At 38.1% G+C, this 20,010-nt stretch overlaps 2 protein-coding genes across 2 annotated transcripts; one reads left to right on the top strand and one right to left on the bottom strand.

Annotated features, from left to right (window-relative positions):
- The first annotated feature begins 8,352 nt into the window (after positions 1–8,352).
- Positions 8,353–10,373, top strand: LOC115923615. The gene is made up of 3 exons (XM_030984684.1): positions 8,353–8,681; positions 8,796–9,008; positions 9,259–10,373. Exons 1-3 carry the CDS (start codon positions 8,424–8,426, stop codon positions 9,688–9,690), a joined length of 903 nt encoding a protein of 300 aa, XP_030840544.1. The 5' UTR covers positions 8,353–8,423; the 3' UTR covers positions 9,691–10,373.
- Positions 10,374–11,568: 1,195 nt separating this feature from the next.
- LOC115923616 lies at positions 11,569–12,868 on the bottom strand. The gene is made up of 2 exons (XM_030984685.1): positions 12,613–12,868; positions 11,569–12,142 (listed from the first exon to the last, which is right to left on the bottom strand). The coding sequence occupies exons 1-2, from the start codon at positions 12,792–12,794 to the stop codon at positions 11,833–11,835; spliced, it is 492 nt and encodes a 163-aa protein (XP_030840545.1). The 5' UTR covers positions 12,795–12,868; the 3' UTR covers positions 11,569–11,832.
- Between the last annotated feature and the right edge of the window lie 7,142 nt (positions 12,869–20,010).

Below are 20,010 nucleotides of genomic sequence, written 5' to 3'. Positions count from 1 at the left end.
GCTATGGGTTTGATCCAGAGCAATGTCTTGAGTAATCGCATTGTTGGGCACAATCTTTGCCATGTTTGGTACGATGAAGACAGCGAAACCAAAACTATGTACATGGGGAAGGTAGAAAAATATCTTTAAAAAAGTGGCGGGACTTACTGCATTGCCTACTGGCTAGATGATGGGGAGACATACGAGGCAGATGCCGAAGATTATGAGTTGACAAAGTTTGCGGTAGCAGCTGATTTAGTGTGTGGAGACCTGCCTCTCTCCTAATTAATTGGGAGACCAGTTCCTGTAACTTTCAGGTCAGTGTTTTCTGAAACTTGCTGATTTTCCCAAAATGGTCAAATATTTTGGTTTTGGTGGAAAATTAACATGATCATAAATTAATCATGAATTAACTAATTTACTAATTAATTGATAAATAAGTTAATTAGTTAATTAGTGATTACCTGTTTTTAAATATCTGTTGTAATTTAAAAATTACATAATGAACATTGACTGAATTGATTGAAATTAATATTTATTCAATTATTGTGACTATTTAACTGTATTTTTTATTAAAACTGAATATCGTTATTGAATATGCTAATTAATTAATAATTAATTAATTAATTATAATCATGCACTTTCCAATAAGTTTCTACTTAATTGTGTTCTTCAAACTGAATACTTCAATGTGCTTTTTATTCCATTAAATTCTGTAAAGAAATAAAGAAGTTACAATAAAATATCTAATTTTCTCATTTATCTAAAGACAAAAACTCATAAATACGGTTACAATCATACAATGCATTACTATGTATAAACCAGGACCACAGTTTGTGTATTTTGCGAGCATAAAAAGTCACGTAAATCCACTTATACTCACCCTATGACCATGTTTGAGGTGTCATTTTAAAGCATTTTTCATGCCCTTTCCAATGATACCAATTTTAAAGAGATTAAATAATTTTGAAATTTTTTGTCACGTACCTACTTGATGTCAGGTTTACTATAGTTTTGGTTGTGTTGATGTTTTAAACGATGATATTGTTAATGAAACTAAATTTTCATCACCATTGTGTGTTTGTATGTTTTAGGGATCAGAGGTGTGATATATTAGAAGTTCATTCAGCCTTTCATACCCTTATTGCGGTAGCTTTCCGATCATGTTTTCTTGTGTCTAAAGATTTTATGCCCGGGCTCAGTTGTTTTTAGTTGTTATTTCCGTTTTTCTGTTACTTTTGTTGGAGTTATTTATTTTTAAGTTGAGTGCCGTCTGTTTTCCATCCATCATGCCTGGTATTTTCAAGGTTTGTGTTGTGGAACAATTTGAAATACGAAGACCACGAGGCAAGGAGCCGCATGTGTTTGGGCTCGTGTTGGAGTCGGGGGAGTCAGAGCCAGTGGCTGTTTATTGCCACTTTCCTGAAGAGCAGGTGGCCAAAGATCTCTTGGCGTTGCCATTAAGGAAGAAGGTTATGCTCGCCAAGGGCACCATAAAGGGTCGAAACCTGTCCTTAACGAAGGAATCCAAGGTATTTATTTTGAGTTTTAGTTTTCTATGTAATTTCTGTTTTCTGATAGTGTTTTGTGTGACTGAAGATTTAATGCCAGGGCTCAGCTGTTTTTAGTTGTCATTTCTGTTTTTCTGTTACTTTTGTTAGAGTTTTTTATTTTTAAGTTGAGTGCCGTGTGTTTTTCAGCCATCATGCCTGGTATTTTCAAGGTTTGTGTTGTGGAACAATTTGAAATACGAAGACCACGATGCAAGGAGCCGCATGTGTTTGGGCTCGTGTTGGAGTCGAGGGAGTCGGAGACAGTGGCCGTTTATTGCCATTTTCCTGAAGAGCAGGTGGCCAAAGAACTCTTGGCGTTGCCATTAAGGAAGAAGGTTATGCTCGCCAAGGGCACCATGAAGGGTTGAAACCTGTCCTTAATGAAGGAATCCAACATATTTATTTTGAGTTTTTTGTTTTCTATGTTTTTTCTGTTTTGTGTGTGTAGTTGTGTGATTTTTGGGGTCTACATTTAGGTGTAGGTTTTGGACGGTACTTTAGTGTCGACACCCACCTTCAAGAGGCGTCGCCTGATGCTAAAAGACAGCAACAGCAACATGTTAGTCAATGACACTGTTGTGGTGACAGCGGTGTTGGTGCAAGACCAAGCCCTGTGTTCAACCCAGCAGTCATGCATTGAGGTTTGTATGTTGTTGCTGATTTTTTTTTTTGGCTGGTGCAGAGAAACAGAGCAACAACAAATAAGGGAGATATGAATTTTGTAAAAGGTATGGAAAACTATAAACTTAGAAAATCACTACACAAATTCCATTCAAATAGGTCATTCAGATGTAATATCAGCAAACTCAGCACGTAATCTTGGGAGTTCCGTTTGCTAGTGAATATGAACATAAATGACTTTGTATTAAAAAAAAAAAAAATTCAGTCCATCTCTTTTCATCTGCAGAGTATTAGTAACATTAGGAAGATATTTGAAACTCTTGATGGAACGTAGAAAGAAGATGCCACTTCTTGAACAATGAATTTAAAAGGTTGTTTTTTTCCAATTGAAGACGCCAGTTCTAGAGCTGTTGAAAACAGTGGCCAGGCCAGTAGTCTACAGCGTGCCATCCCATGTATAAATATAATATAAAATCAGATCTTTTGGCATAGTACTGCGATTACGTCAAAGATTTTTCATTACTTGCCCAACTTGCCTAAAAATATGTCTGCGTACAAGCGAGTTTGTCTCCATCAAAATGTCTACTTGGCATGGCTGGGCATATAAATATCCCAAAATAGACACAGCCGAACCCAGAGACAATAGACTTTAAAAATACAATGCAAGCAACATGGTCTAGTTCACTCACACATAACCAAAGAGCTATCATTGAAATATAGATCAAGCTAAATATTTTAATAAGTCTGCAGAAGATCTAATTTATGGGTATCTACATGTAGGTTTAAAAAAGATCAGAAATTTGTTTGTCCATTTAGATCTTATTCAATAGGTCTAGGCTTTGAGTAAGACTAGCTGGTAAGAATGGGGAACTTAGGATTAAATGAACATGTGACTGGATATTGTTCATACTGTGAGCACGGAAAAAGAAACAGTTAGCCATTTTTTATGCAAGTGCTCTCACTTCCTTATAGAGAGAGCCATGCTTATTATAGAATCTGGCATAGAAAACGAAAAAGCAATCCCAATTCTCCTGAATTCCACAGACATTAACCATCAACAGGCTCTGGTCAACTTTGTATCTAGAACTAAAAATTAAAAGGGTACACCTGTACCCATACTAACCACCTTGCACCGCACATAATTAATTAAGCTCAAGATGTTTCGCTTTTTTATAGTGGGTAATACATGAAGAAGAAGAAGAGGGAAAGAAGAAGAAAAGTAGAAAAGTACTCAAGAAGAGAAGAGAGAACTGCCTGCCGGTATATTAGCGTTTAGAATCTTCTTGTATATGATCTGTTTTTTATTGGTTTTCAGACAAATCTTGAAGAAATGCGGTGGAGACGACTAGACTTAATGGTGGACGTCAGAGGGCCTAGTTGAGAAACATGTCACAAGAAACCGTGTCTGAGTTGGTCCTTGGACATCCAATATAGCCGATAGGCCTTTTGCTTGTCAGCCACTGAACACTTCAACTTTTAAAAAAATAGAGTGTAACTTTTAAGAATCTAATTTATCCTAATCTTTATATTAACTAAAGTATTAAAATCTAATTTGAAAGGAAAAAGATCCGAACAGAAGAGGTTTAGATATTCACTCCTAAATGATAAATGCCTATAGACCAAAAACAACAACAGTATTCAGATCATATCACATGGTCATACACAAACACACTGGAATCATACAAAGACGTTCAACACACAAACCAGAAACACAGAAAGAAAAACTTATCAGGACTTTTACAGGTAGGTATAATCCAGTTGGTGAAACTCTTCATCTATTTGATATTTTTATATACCAAATTATTCAATTATGTTAATAACATTATCAATTTTGCCCTTTTTTTTGGGGGGGGGGGGGCGAGGGATCTTTACGGAAGGAGTGGGGGTAATGGGGCAATAATGTTTGCCCTCCTTGGTGTATCCCATATCTCACAAGAATATTTTTGCCTTTCTGGATTTTACGACAGCTGCTCAAGAACAATTTTTGTTTAAACACATTCCAAATTCTTGACCTCTAACCTGGTTCCAACACTATGTTAAAACCACCATGTAAAATGATAAAGCCCAGAGCAAATGTTGCAGAAGCAAATATCAGATAACCACACTCTTGAGGTGCACCAACAATATGAATGCGCTATTTGAAGCATACAACTAGATACGCCATTATTTTGGGGCTGAATATTTATGGAGTGTATGTTTAGATGCATAGACAATCATTTACAATTTCAGCTAATAATTCAATCAAAAGTTATCATTTTTCATTATTAAGCATTGAGTCACTCTCTTGAGCAAGATGTTGTCTTGTAATTCTTTGCTTCTTTTTTTTTGGGGGGGGGATATCTACATGCTCTGATATTTCATTTTTCTGAGCAATGTTTTAGATTATCAATGATGGATCAAAACATACCAGTAATACTTTTAAAACCATCAGAAAAATACCCCAAATTAAATTAAATCTAGCAGTCACACTAGGCCTTAGTCGCACCCTACAACACAATGAAAAATGAAATAAAATACCTATTTACCTATACAATGCAAAAGTTTCTACATATGATTTGGAAATGTAAACACAGACTCATCGCCACAACTTCACAACCATCAATCATGGCTACGACACAAACAAGACAGCCAAACCTCTCTTGTGATCCTCATTCTGGAAACGATGTAAGGTAATGACAATGGATGCTCTGCCCTGCTACCATTGCCAATGTTCTATGCATCCCTTGAATACTTGTGATCCTCATTCTGGAGACTATGTGAGGGGCGACGATGGATGCTCTGCCCTGCTGCCATTACCAATGTTCATTGCATCTAGTGAATAGTTGTGATCTTCATTCTGGAAACGATGTGAGGAGTGATGATTGATGCTCTGTCCTGCTGCCGTTTCCAATGTTCTCTGCATCCCTTGAATACTTGTGATCCTCATTCTGGAAACGATGTGAGGAGTGACGATGGATGCACTGCCCTGCTGCCATTGCAAATATTCTCTGCATCACTTGAATACTTGCACCCCTCTGCCGACCAAATTTCAAATGTTCAGATTACCAGCTATACTTTGATATTGTACTGTTCCTCAAGTATGAAAGGATCTGTTTCTCAAGCTCTGATCATGGACACTAGTATCCCTCGGTTGGGCAACTTCACGTTCAGATGTGCAGATTCTTTAAAAGGCATGTTGCAAATATTGGGAGTAGAATACCCATGGGCAGCTTAAATCTTTAGTTTCAGTTTCTCAAGTGGATGTAGGAAACTCTCTCCTTGGGGCAACATTGTTTTTGCAGCAATGCAACTCTTCAGAATCATGATGTCGAGATAACTGTAGGTATTGTGAAAGCAAAATGAAGGTATGAAGAAAGGGGTAAATGTCAAACTCAAAGCCAACATACGAGAAACTGTTTTATTATGCATTATCTTTTGTATTGTGGCTATTGTGACAAAACGTATCTTTCAAGATGTTGAAACATTAAAAAAAAGCAATAGACCCAACACAATTTGCTCAGTAATGTACGAAAAGATTTTTTAAATTCATTATAAAAGAAATATGGTAATGGATTCAAAATATCATTAAAAAATGCCAATTTAATGGTTTCATTACAACAATCAATGGGAGCAAATCTTTTGATCTGCTTCACACCATTATTTTCTCTCCTCAATGCACAGAGGGAATTAATCATTCTAGCTCAGGAGAAAATATGATTTTGTATTGAGGATTTTAGCCGACCAGATTTATCAACACATCTTGTGCTTCAAAAAGTACTCTGATGACCATGTATATTTTTGTTTCAATATCGCATAGTTTACGAAAAGTTTATCAAAAACTCACAACAAAGAGACGTGCATGACAAGGATCTGCTGGGGTATCCATGAAGACAGTGCACTAGGGATCAGAGAGCCAGCAGTAGATTCTGGACTCGGAATGATGTAGGCATGCCTAGGAGTGAGTGCTCTCTTGGTACTTCTGCAATACAGAATCTGTGGAAGGACAAGGAAAAATGTATGGAGTTAGATCCATGAAAAAAATTAAATTCATATATTCATGAATTGTTTTCCAGCACGTCTATGGTTACCTATCAACTTGTGGTCTGCCGATTATTGAGAGCCAGAAGGGTTTTAACTCCAAAACTTTCACTCCAAGTAAAATGGAATGAATTTGCAACCTCATCCAGTGTAGCGATTAATGATACTGTTCTACATGTAGTGCATCTAAGAATATCTTAACACATATGAGAATAAATTGAGAAGCAATTGCTACATCCAAAGATCTTTAAATATACCTGTGGATCTGTAATGAGAGACGCAAGACATCTATATCATGATCGAGTCCCAGCCTAGCCAGCACCATGCCTTCCTTGAACCAGAGAATTTCCTCCTGTGTCCTCATAAGTGTGGCAATAGCAGAAAGTCGTGAGGTCCAAGAAGTTTCTCATCTTGCCTTGTAGATTCATCACTTTGCTCTGTGGGTGATGCAAAGATTATATAAATGTTCCCATTTAAATTACACTGTCGATGCGAGTCAAAAGCAGGAAAATCAGTGTTCACAAAGTAATTTTTTTTTAATGGCCAACGATGGGGTGCGAGCATGACTGAAGATAGAGACTGTAATCTCAGATCCTCATTAGCAGTAGGGGCGCTGGTCCGAGAACGAGGATCGTCCTCATAAACGCTGACACGATGCATCCTCAAAAATGAGGATGGCCTGCATTTTCGCGGACATTTTTTTTCATCGGCACTCTGCGGGTTTCGGGTTACCGAACCGCCCGCTAGCGATGCCAAAATAGATTCCCTGGGGAACATAACCCTAGTTCACTGTCTACTTTTATGGGTTGTCCGCCTTCCCAAGGATTTATTGCTCATAATGTGAAGGTCTCTATACAAAGTCAATGTAAAATGCATCAAGAAAATCATCAGGGAATCCGTTTTTTGTATCACCAATGTGCCGATCAAAATATGAAAATGATCCTTATTTTTGAGGACGCATTGGTCGGTGTTTACTGAGACGATCCTCGTTTATGAAGTCGATCCTTATTCTCGGACCAGCGCCCCTACTGATTAGATTCATGTGAGTAATTTATCATTACGGTCCCTAACTTCACGCACGCGTGCGCCTCTACACCTCACCGTCAATACGCTTTACGGTATGCAATTGTAATGTGCAACAATTTACAGTGAAACCTGTGAAAAGTCTATTATAAATATGTCTTCTTTTAAATATTTTTTAAAAGATAAGAAACAGGGTAATAATCAGGGTAGATCTAAGAAACATAAGGACTTTAAATAATGACCATTATTGGAACAATTGATGAAGATTTAGTCTTCTTCGTCTTCTTCCATTAGAGTACAGTCCGCCGTTGGCGTATTATCGTACCTTGTGCTTGTCAAGTGCCGAGTGTACAGTGCAAATAAAAAGACTCTAGACCCTAATGCCTAGTTGACACTTTCACGATTTTCGGTTCCCGCATAGTTCACGCACTGAAATTGCATCATGCGTGCCAATGCGTGGACACTTGCGGGAAGGGGCGGGACGATGCGCGGCAATGCGCGGCAATGCGTGAAGAGCGAAAAAAAAATTCAACATGTTGAAAATTTTGCCACACACTTCCCGCATTGCAGCAGTGCGTGAACTGTGCGCAAACTATGCGCAAACAAGTCGTGCCAATGCGTGCCAGTGCGTGGCGTAAAAACAGTGGGTACCCCACCCCCGGGAATGTGGCACGCACTTCACGACTAGTTCACGACATGGTCCCGCATAATTTGCGCAGTGGTTGCGCATCCTTCGCGCACTTTCACGCAAGGATCGCGCATATCAGTCACGTGATGCGTTTTGTCAAAATATTCTTGTTTGAGCCAGCAGCAAAATCATGGCTTCATCCTCCTCATCAGATAATGATGGGACAGAGAACACAGAGCATGAAGAGAAAACTAAGCGAACAAAAAGAGCACGTACATCTAAAAGGGATGTCCCAGAGTACAAGTGGACCGAAGACGCTGTTCAATTAATAGCCGATTTTGTGAAGGAAAATTCAGCACTATATGATAAGACCCAGAAAGATTACATGAATGTTGCTACGAAGGGAAGGATGTGGGCGAATGGCGGTAAATTATTGGATCCACCTGCCACTGGTAAGTTCTCAATTTTGATGGTTGGTTAGTTAAGTTCAATACCCATGTTTTAAAAATCCTCCTTTTGTTTTTTGTTGTCTGCATTACTAGTTAATAAGAAAGTAATTTACTGGGAAAATAATTGTTGATATTTTCCTTTATAGAAATTAAATGTTTTTATTTTTTATTTTTAGGGTTAAACTTCACCACACAAATAGCCTATTTATTGTTTTCCTTGTTTTTAATGTAGGGGACCAGTGTAAGAAGTTGTACGAAAATAAGCGAACTCGGCTAGGAAAGATATTGAACAAGGAGAAAAAAAGTGGATCTGGGCAAACCAACAGAACGACACGTGATGATGAGATAGTGAACACGTGGGGATTTCTGAAGCAACACATTGTTCGTGGCAAGACAACGGCAAGTGACACGGTAGGTATATAAATGACCAATTCACAATTTTTATATTGAAATATTAGAATAACCTTGAAATAACCTTCAGAACCCTTTTCATAATTTTCATTTTGATGTTTCTTCACCTTGCAGTTTGATAGAGAAGGGGAAGTGCACGAACGAGAAGATGATGAAGTTTCTATCATGTCAGTTTCAGAAGATATGGATAATGAGACCTTGATCCCGTTGAAGGATCAGGTCCCAAAGTCGGCACGCTCCGAAGCCTCTGGAACTTCTGGCAGTAGAACTCCAGCTTCTCGATCAAGTACTGTTTTGCAGAATAACCTCGACGATGCTCTCCGTCAGGTAGGCATTATAGCATTTTTTTTAAATTTTTTTTTTAAACAATTGAATACATTACCTAAGCCGGATCCGCTTTCAATAGTTCCATTTGGAAACTATAGAAATTAATTCACAACAAAAAGTATCATTGAAAATTAATTCTTCGACAATCGATCTAAATTTGTTGAGTATATGGCAGTAAATGACAGTAATCAGACCCTGACTTTAATTGCCTTACTAAATTACATTTGGTTATATTGTTTATGCCTTTCAGGTTCTTTCAAGAGCGGATAATTTGGGCCAGACAGCTGCTTTGACAGGTCAAAAAAAGATCGTCCATGATTTTGCCTGTCTTCTGGAGGGCCATATGCAGAAAATTCCAGAGCAATCGTGGCACAGTTTCCAAATTGAATGTCTGCAACTCGTTCACAATTTCAAACAGCCAACCAGGCCAACTCAACCATGTCAACAGCAACCCTCGTCATGGCAGTCAAACCAGTGGCCAATCAATAGTCATTGGTCCAATTTCAATCAATGGTCTCCAGCAAGTCCATCCTTCAACAATGTTGGGATGCCAGCCGCGCCTTCAGCTGTGCCTGTACCGATACCAACGTCTTCTCAGCAGTCCACTGCTTCGACCCCACCCTCCCGACGTAGTAATGAGATGGTTTCCTCGGTTCTGGAAGAGCTTGGAGAAGAAAAATAATGTGTTCAACAGCAGCCGGTGATTAAGAAAAGGCAATACTGGTTGCAAAACTAACGTCTTCCATATCGGGACACTCTTTCAGTACTTACCTTAATTCTTACATGGTAAAAAAAAATAAAAGTAAAAAAGAAATTGTTATTTGTTGTTGCCTTTGCAAGGAATTTTATTAAAAACCCACTCGGCAAGAAAACCATTTATTTATACATTTGGAACAGAGGTATAATATTTTCTGAAACGTAAACCAGAACTACACACTGAAGAGCAAGGGTAAAATGTGACAGTTTGATCAAAGTCGGAAAATATATTCCAGATTTTTGAATGTTCTGAGTTCCAGGGAGAGCTTCGATGGATATTCTTGATTTAGACATTTTGACATACTCATGCATGATGCTTTTATCAAGAAACAAAATGAAAGGTTTACTGAGTGGAAGATTTTTTGGTTCCTACGTTTTTACATTTGTTCTAGTAGTTGATTAGTTCATGTTACTCACTTGTTACAACTTTAAAGTGTTCAAAATATCATTGAGAAATCTTGGTAATTATAACATGTCTATAAGGTAGTTCAAATTGGAGATTCAGTTGTCAGTCACCATGAAACTTAACGTTATCCTGCAGACTTATTTTCTTTTCTTCATCACACGTTATTTAAATTGCATTTATGTGAGCATATCCAGAATGCCTAAGTTTTCTACTCGGTTATGTTTCTTTTATTAAAAAACACGCAATTCGTGCATTCTGATTGCTTCTGATTACAAGTCTCTTATTACACACAAAAAACAAAACATGTAAAGTTGTTTATATTAAGAGTAACATATTGACAAATCAAAGGCTAATCAAAGACTGCAAAGATAGGTGAATATCAAGGCCTTTAATAAAATGGGTAACTATAAGCACTTGATATTTTTCATTGGATTTCAAAAATGATTGTTAAGTTTCCGCACAATTCGTTCAAGTGCACCTATTCATACGAGATAACACCGTCAACTGTTTGACTATTACATATATACATATGTTAATAGCATCTTCTTAAACGATGTAAAAGCATGATCGTATCAATAAATGATATTCAATTTCCCAGTTTTTCCTATCTCTCACAGATGTTTTGTGTAAAATATGATTGATGAATGGATACAATAATTCATTAATAAAGCGCAAGCTGAACGTCTCCAACGTCAGTCTACCGTCTGATCCGCGTTCAGGAAGCGTTTTTAATTTTCAAAAACGCTGGGCCGACGCAGGCTAAAAACGCAAAGGTGTGACACAGCCTTAACACGTGACTCTTGGTCACGTGTCATGACGTATGTCATGCACTTCCTGTCTGCTATAGCTTGTTATAACTTTTTGTTTGTAAGAATCCGTTTTAATCCATAAGTGGTTATTTTTCAAAACATTCTAAAGGTTGAATCAATAAATGTATCTGTACCCGTGTTTATATCGACCCCCCAAAAAAACCAAACTGTTCTTCTTGCGTTAAAGGGTTGCAAAGGGGGGATTTAAAAACAATAAGATATAATAAAATACCTGCAGAGAAGTGCATGGCATACTTCATGCCACGTGACCCAGCGTTGCCAGTTAGCATGATAAATAACTTTTGCGTTATATTCATAACTTTCTTATTTATTGTCCGATTTACTTCAACGTTTTTGGTTTTGTTTTAATTGTTTTGTTTTTCGTCTGATTTATCTGCTTTTAATCAATACAAGATTTTTTTCTGGTGCGGACCCAGTCTTTAAATGTGCGTTCATGTGTATGTGTGTGTGTGTGTGTATGCGTGCGTGTGAGGAGTGGGGTTTGTGCAAGCTTACTAGAAATACGAAATTTCTATGCCCCGACACCAACTGCATCACGTTTAAGTTCAACAACAAAGCTTACCAAAACCCTTAATTTCCTGACAACATTAATTGCTGATACACTGTAGAATTTTTGTGTACATAAAGACAAACACATTATAAACACTGATCTCATATCCTAAGTTTAAAATCAGATGTACAACAGACGGTTGATATTGGAACGATGTCGGGCCTTGTTGAAATACATAACCATTCAAGAAATAAAATGTCATTTGTGTCAGTGTCATTTGGCATTTTTTGTGGAATTGAGCTAGTGCTATACTGCATCACAATAATGTCATAGTTAATCTGCTTAGGTTATCATCTTTTCTTGCCAGGAAACTGCTCCAGCGCGGGAGGTGTAATAATGTGATAGATATGCACGTTGGCTCTTAGCTTCCTTGATAGAAGTGTTTCCTGTCGGAGCTCTCAGACCGTGAAACACAGGGTCGTCTCTCCATGCACCAGGCATCATCGCATGCGTAGATGGATCTTCATGGTCTACATCTCCTGATGCCAGTGAGTACCTGGTTAATATCAGATTATGTAGGACGCAGGCACTCATGATGATTAAGTTGGTATTTTGGGGCTTCTGCGGAAGTGTAGTCAGGAAACATCTGAACCTAAATCAAGTAATACCATAAAACAAGAGCCCATCAATATGAAATATATATATATTTTTTACGATCTGTACATATGAATCTTGATTTTAAAATAATCACGCTTCATTTGGAGTAAAAACAAAATATTGTACTTGTTATTTGGAGAAACTAGATATACTGAATACTAAAGAAAAAGATCACTATAATAAATACAAACAAAATGAGAGCATCTGCTTAGTGTATCATTTCAGATTTGTTAGCAATTGCAGTCTCGCATGGTATTTTGTGCGTAAGCTGCAGAAATAGAAACATGTGTTGATAAAATAAACACCATATAAAAATTCTACGTTATGCTGGTTTAAACAAAGTGGGTTATTATGATAACAACTCCTTTCTGGGGGGAAGTTAAATATTTTTATTCAATGTGCTTGAACTTTTAAAGCAATAGGCACTGAGAATGGAAATGAATACAGAAAGAAAGGGAGACCTACCTGTGAGCCAAAATACCAAACGAGTTTTCCACTACTCGCCTAGCTCGGCTTAGTCTATAACTGAAGATGATCTCCTCATGAACTTGGGACCTATGTGAGAAGGGCTTCATTAGCCAGGGCTTCATCGCAAATGCATCGTCAGCCACAAATTGGAAAGGTATGGGCATGTCATCATTGGGCATTGGTTCCGGTGGCGGCACCCCTGCTCTTTCCCCTTCTATGGCATCATACAAGTTGCAGTTTTTCCAAGTTCCACCATCTGCTACAGCCATGAGAACAATAATATGGAAACCTTTATAGTTAAAGTACAAGGACCCAGACTTTGGCGGCTTCCTGATTGCCACGTGTTTGCCATCGACGGCACCAAGGCAATTATGATAGTTCCATCTGGAACTGAACTTCTTGGCCACATCCTTCCACCCATCTTCAGTTTTTGGACAGCTGAGTACTTCCTTTTTATACACTTCAATGAGTGCATTACATACTTCGGGAATAAATCTCGATATGGTGCTTTTCTCAACTCGAAAGCTGTACTATTATGTAGCATAAGAATTTCCTGTTGCCAAGAAACGGAGAGTGACGGCTAGTTTCAGTCCAACTTCTAGTGGTTCTCGCATAAACGTTGTTTTCTTCTCCAGATGAGGCGTTAGCTTTCCAACCATTTCCTCAAACAGATCAGGAGTGATTCTCAAAAAATTCTTATAGCTCTTTTGATCCTCCCTATGCAGCTCTGCCAGTAAATGATCAAAATGTCCGTGGATGTGGCGTCTTGACAGCCAATCTCTCACCCACAATGTCCTCCTTTTTCTTTTTCCTTTTTTCTCCTCTTCTCGTCTTTCTTCAAGATCTCTTTCTTGTTGATAAACTATTAATGCTCCTGCAGCTACATATAAACACCTTCTCTGTTCTAAATTAGCTTCTTCAGAATTCAACATCTTATTCTTAATGACGATAGTTCTGCTGAATTAATGAAAAACACGAGAGCGAATAGACGTCTGCCTTGTTTTTTGTGATAGTTAACACAATGCGCAAAGTAGTTGTGAATAGTCGTGAACTATGCGTGAACTATGCGTGAACTATTCGTGAACTATGCGTGAACAATGCATGAATGCGGGAACTATGCATGACAGTGCGTGTTACTGAAGTGGCACGCACTGTCACGCACTGGCACGCATTCAATGCGGGGCAGTGCGGGACCAAAAATCGTGAAAGTGTCAACTAGGCATAACTTTAGACTACAAGAAGTCTAGTTGATTTTTGTATGGATATGGATTATGATCATGATGATTCTGAATTAGATCTAACTTAGACCCTAGGCCTAGCGCCTAAATTATAATTAGATCTAGACTATTATAAAAAAAACTAATTTTGAAATTTCTAGTACTACTCTACCTTCTTGTTATCAACGAGATGAAAGGGGCTGTATCAACATCAAAGCACACCAGCACAGCAATATCGGGGCTTCTCAGCTCTCTCGAGCTCTCACTGCACTGCACTCTCAGCTCCGAACATGTGCTCGCTTGTTTTTCCTCAGCACCGCGAAGGAGAAATGACCGTCGGGAGGCGAGGGCAGCTGGCCTGGGAGAAATAGAGACGCTGTCCTTCACAGACTCAGAGAGCCGATACGAAAGCAGTGCTTTCTTTGCACGAACCATTTGAAATAACGATGCTGTTTCACTGCCAAAAATATCATCAACATTGCTGTTTCAATTACATGGCTTGTTGAGATTGAGTGACGTACGTACGTGGCCGTGGTCGATCAAGCACATCTTGAAATAGCTAGCTCATTTCATCTTGATCCTGGCCTGCGCGCCCCTTGTAATAATTTGGATAGGCCTTGGCGATTATGAGGCGCCGTTTGTAGACCTATTATTTACACCAATATTATATTTAATTTAACAATTATTTATATGTGGTCTAATGCAACTAAACGTGTACTAGTATTGGATAGCCCAAGTATTTATAAATAAAGATTTCACGATATCCAATATATACAAATAATAAATTCCACTAAATTTGTTTAAATGATTGGATTTTTGTACAGTTTACATTGCTTGTAGAGAAAAGAGTTTCTTGAACTTATTATCTATTCAGAGGGAAGGGAAAGGGAAAGAGGAGAGCTAAAGAGGAAGAAGAAAAGAAAAGGGTGAAAAGAAGGAGATCGGTGCATGGGGGGAGGGGTGGGAAAGGGCCTTCCGCCCAGGCCCTTACTCCCCCCCCCCCTCCCAGCAAGCCCAAGAGAGAGAGAGAGAGAGAGAGAGAGAGAGAGAGAGAGAGAAAGAGAAGGAAGGGAAGGGAAAGGGAACATTGCTTGAAGAGAAAAGAGTTTCTTGAACTTATTTGTCTCTTCTTAAACCTACAATAAATGTTCTCAAATATGTGAAACAACTTATTGGTTTGCACACTTGTTTTAGCTTGAACTGTCAGAATGTAGGAGAAAAACGTTTATTATTGACTTGTACAATCAGGCGTGGATACAGTGGGGCCGAGCAAGGACCCCCCCCCCCCCCCTCGCAAAGAGAGAGAGAGAGAGAGAAAGGGAAAGAAAAGGAGGAAGGAGAAAAGAAAAGGGGGGAAAGAAGGAGATCGGTGAGGGGGCTGGGGTGGGAAAGGGCCTTCTTCCCAGGCTGCTGCCCCCCCCCCCCCCTCCACCAAAAAAAAAAGAGAGAGGGAAGGGAAAGGGAAAGAAGAGAGCTAAAGGAAAACAAAAAGAGGAAGAAGAAAAGAAAAGGAAAGGGTGAAAAGTAGGGGAGATCATCAACAATGCATGGATCGTGGGGGGGGGGGGGTGGATATCAGCTGCAATATTCCAGATGCACTCACTGTGGATCGGGGCGGGGGGGAGGCCTTCCTCCCAGGCTGCTTATTTGAAAAGGTATATTAATGAGAAATAGAAAGAAAGATAGAAAGAAAGAAGGAATAGTGACCTGCAAGTGTCACAAAGGCAAGCCCCTGGATGCTCATCTGATGGTTATTTAATGCCTAAAATCCCTGAGCTTCTAGCCCCCACACCAATTAGTGCTTGAAGATTGGTATTTAAATCACTTTAAATACTTGTTATAACGACCGAATGTCAGGTAAAGGATTTGTTAAAGGCATGCCTTTTTAAGCATGTGACCGTTTTCTAACAATCTGATGGTGTAACTTTCTTGTTCTTGTTCAGCTAACTCCACCCTTCTTTAATTATTGTTGAGTTTTGCTGGCTGTTATCTACAAGTTTAAGCCTACTTTTGCAGTAACAGCTTACTTCGTTGTCTATGTGCATTATTTACTGGCAACGATGGACAACTGATTTTGATGTCTGTCTACAGAACCTTGAATGGGCCACTAGTTCTGACCGGGGGGGGGGGGGGGGGGGGGGGGGGGGGGACCAAGCCAGAGGCGAGGGCGGGGCCAATTTGTAAAAAACAATTTAGCTGTGAGCACTTATTTTGTTCATTTATTTTGCTAAAGGGGGGGGGGGGGGGGAATATGGAGCATTTTCACCCTCTCCCACCCCCCCCCCCCTGGGCCAAATTGTATAGGGTTCACTCACTATTCTACAAGGTGTTCTATCCACCTCCCAATCATTCTCTCCTATTTTTGGTTTCACATATTTAATGATCCCCTTTCTCTTTTAATTCTCTTTCTCTTCTTCCTAATCCCACTCTTTCTCCTTTTCCCCTCCCTTCCTCTTCTCCATTATCTTTCTCTTCTTCCCCCCATTTCTTTTTGAATTCTCTTTCTCTCCTTCCTAATCCCACGCTTTCTCTTTCATTTTTTTCCTTCCTCTTTTCCCATCTCTTTCTCTTCTTCCCTCCTTTCCTCTCCCATCATCTCTCCTTCCCCCTTTCTCTTCATCCAACTCTTTCTCCCCTTCTCTCCAAAGCTCAAACAGACTGGTAAATGTAAACTTGTCATTTCTTAAGATCTTCTAAAAGACTGGGTGAGATTTAATTTAAAAATCCTGCTTCTCTGAAAACATATAAAAAATGACTAATTTAGGGATTTCAACAAGCCTTTTTGAATATATTGCTTTTCAATTTCAAGATATTATTTATGATATCACCCCCCCCCAAAAAAAAGAAGACAATAATGGACATGTCCATCATTCATATACCTCACCAACTAATATAAGCAAGAAGAAAATTAAAAAACAAACAAAACACATAAACATATAATGAATTCTGTAATTTACAAAAATATAATTTATTAAAATTGCCAACCTACAACTCAGAAAGGCTTTGAAAACAAATACTCTCCTAGTTCCAGTATTACCAATCATTTGTTTAGAATACATCAATGTTTATACATTGAAATGTTACATGATCGCAAAGACTTTCGAAAATCAACCTAAAGCAATTTCAACAGCTTTGCCCATTACCTATTGTCTATTGTCTATTACAATGAAATATGTAATCTGAACATGATTTCTTTGGGATATATACAATCAAATATATTCATTGTTAGATCATAGTACCAACTGTACATGTAATGAAAAGCAATTTTACACACACATACATAAATAGGATTGCATCTTTTAAGAACTAGATTATGAAATAATAATGGTCATTTTGTATGCATATTTGCAAATAAACATGGAAAAGAAGGTATACATGTATACAGTCATACACATTACATAAGACATAAGAAAATACAAACACCCCCCCCCCAAAAAAAAAAGGTCTTTCATATTCATAACATATATTTCACCCCCATTATTTGTAAAGGATTTATGCGCAGGCACAGATTTTGAAAATGTTATCCAATTTAATTTACTTTGTACTCCATGGTGACTATAGTGATTTTAAATAGTGATTTAAAACAAAAATTGAGTTCACAGGACAGAGCAAAATCACTGAGTAAACAGGTGTACAATATAGAAAAGATTTTTTTTTTTATCCAAACTGCATGTAATATCATTGTTGACAGTAAGAAAGATCTTTGACATAAAAAAAAAATGATCAAACTACAAACAAAAAGGTTTATGATATAAAGTTATTACAGTCATTCCATTATATTTATGAGTGCATTTCTTGATTACTGTATGAGTTATTCTTAAGTGTAAAATTACAAGCAGAATAAAAAATGGAAAGATCATTCTTATTTTCCTATTAAAAAAGGAGGCAACATACTTACTCATACATTTAAAGTAGAAATTAATACAATTTAAGGAGTTATATATCTTAATAGCAGAACCACACCTTAAAAAAAATATAACATAGCGAACAAAAATGTAACAGTTTTATCATCATAAGAATAACGGACATATGGGTCAGGAATTTAAAAGAACCCTCATGAAACGTACATAAGTGATTATCAAACTATTATTCAAAAAGACATAAATGAAAACTGACACAACACTGAATATTTGCAATTTGCAAAAAACATCTTGCTATGAAAATGTCAGACGCTTAGTTTTTGCCATAGTTTCACTGCTCTAAGAATTCTGGTTTTACGATAGAAAAGATACATATCAATCGCACAACAAAGACATCTCGCATCCTTTCTATACAAAGCACTTTTTTAAAAATTTGTAGTAATTTTGTTTATTCCTCCAAATGTATCACAAACAAGAGCATACAATTGAATAAAATAAATAAACGTTTTCAATTTTAATTGCTCATACATAAACATGATTTAACAAAAACTGATTTGCAGTATATATATAGCTGAGCAACACACTAAAAGTACATAAACATAATTTATAAATCAATTGTACATGTTATTCACTCCATAAAAAAAACCGGAGGTTATTTTACTGGTACAAGGAAAAAAAGTCCACACCAGTGCACATATACACACACACACGTACACACACTCATCCACACAAGCAAAACACACATCCCCCACACATGTTCACACCCTCAAGAAACATCCTACCCACAAAATTAAATGTGATACTTTCCCCTATAGGCAATCATCACATATGGGGTTCATTAAAATAGGTCTAAAATGAACAAGCAAACTTTATTTAACAAACAGAAAAAAAAGAGACATACAAAGTTTCCCCAATTAATTTCTATTGAGTAACTTTGAATAATTCTGTTATATTTGTAGACATGTTTCCATTTTGTGTGTGTTTTCTGTTTTCTGTTGTATATAATCTGTGTCTTATGTGTTTTTGATACTTGGGGAAATTTGAACTCCATCGAACAATACAAACATTTTGTAAAGAAACTGTTTTGGCACAACATGTGTGAATACATGAATAGCAGAGTGCATTTAAATGGTTTGGAGTATAGCGACATCTGTCCATGTATCTTCACTAATTTTCGGCCCAGCAAAAGGATAGCCGGTCCAGGTGCATGCGCTGCGCATATACCCAAGTCAAGTGTACAAGTCAGCATCGATATTCAGTTTATCTGAAAGTCAAAGATTTAGTTATTTTAGTGGAACCAAGTAAGTTGTACATCATGGCAAATGAAGATATTCAATCTTATTTGGTGGAACCCTTTGAGAAGAGGGGACATTACAAGGAATTTATTTTAACAGCAGCTGTGGTAAATGACAATTCCGATTCAGGCCAGGAGCTAGCTGCCATTGCTGGGTCCTCCACTTCTTCAACTTCAACAAAGACAACAGTGTACGAACTATTCTATAACGAAGTAGAATTGACAGGAGACCTGATGAACATGAAGAAGAACACTTTCGCAGTGTGTACAGACCTCAGCATGGATAGGAAAGAATTACCTGACAGTCATGGCACACCTGAATGAAGTCTCAAGTCAACAAGGACCAGACTTCAAGAAGGAGGATGCTGCCAAAGCAAAAGGGTGGTTGAAGAAGCTCCAGAGTTTCAAGTTTGTCTGGCATACAGCTCTCTACACAGATTTGCTGACAGAACTGTCATGTCTTTCGCTCCTTTTCCAACGAGACAACGTAAATCTACCGGATGTGGTAGATGGAGTTAAGATGACACAGCAGGTACTCGATGAGATGACAACAAGTGATGTACCCAAGGTACGCGATGATAGAGGACATTTGGAGGGTACAATGTACAAAGGAGTGAACCTCACCCACGTCGAGGAGGTGGAAGCCAGTTGTGGGAGGTGGAAAAAGGAGCTCATCAAGCCTATTCTTTAATGCCTCAAGGTCCAGTTTGAGAGTTTCACCCAAGATGTAGTTCTGAATGCAGTGTCATCGCTCAATCCAAAGAACTGGCCCGAGGATCTGACTGGCCATGGAGATGAGGAGGTCAAGAAACTACTAGACCACTTCTAGCCAGTCCTTTCAAGGAACAATTGTGACATCACGGAAGCTATAGCAGAGTGGCAGCGATTAAAGAGGATCATCAGGAAGTATTATTGAGGCATGCCATGGAATGCCTTTGGGAGCGAGTGCACACCGAGAGACACATTGACTTTCCAAACATCCTGCATCTTATTTTAACAAATCATTGTGAAAAAAGTCCCCTGA

Source organism: Strongylocentrotus purpuratus, unplaced genomic scaffold (assembly GCF_000002235.5).
Source record: "Strongylocentrotus purpuratus isolate Spur 01 unplaced genomic scaffold, Spur_5.0 spur5_scaffold_14, whole genome shotgun sequence".
Taxonomy (NCBI): Eukaryota; Metazoa; Echinodermata; class Echinoidea; order Camarodonta; family Strongylocentrotidae; genus Strongylocentrotus; species Strongylocentrotus purpuratus.
Note: the sequence above shows the minus strand (reverse complement) of the source record. Positions and strands in the feature narration are given on the sequence as shown.

Coding starts and splice junctions, on each gene's coding strand:
- LOC115923616 (XM_030984685.1), bottom strand. CDS start 12,794: ATGCCCAATGATGACATGCCCATACCTTTCCAATTTGTGGCTGACGAT. Junction 12,143..12,612: donor TTTGGTATTTTGGCTCACAG/GTAGGTCTCCCT, acceptor TACTTGATTTAG/GTTCAGATGTTTCCTGACTA.
- LOC115923615 (XM_030984684.1), top strand. CDS start 8,424: ATGTTTTTATTTTTTATTTTTAGGGTTAAACTTCACCACACAAATAGC. Junction 8,682..8,795: donor AGACAACGGCAAGTGACACG/GTAGGTATATAA, acceptor TTCACCTTGCAG/TTTGATAGAGAAGGGGAAGT. Junction 9,009..9,258: donor TCGACGATGCTCTCCGTCAG/GTAGGCATTATA, acceptor TATGCCTTTCAG/GTTCTTTCAAGAGCGGATAA.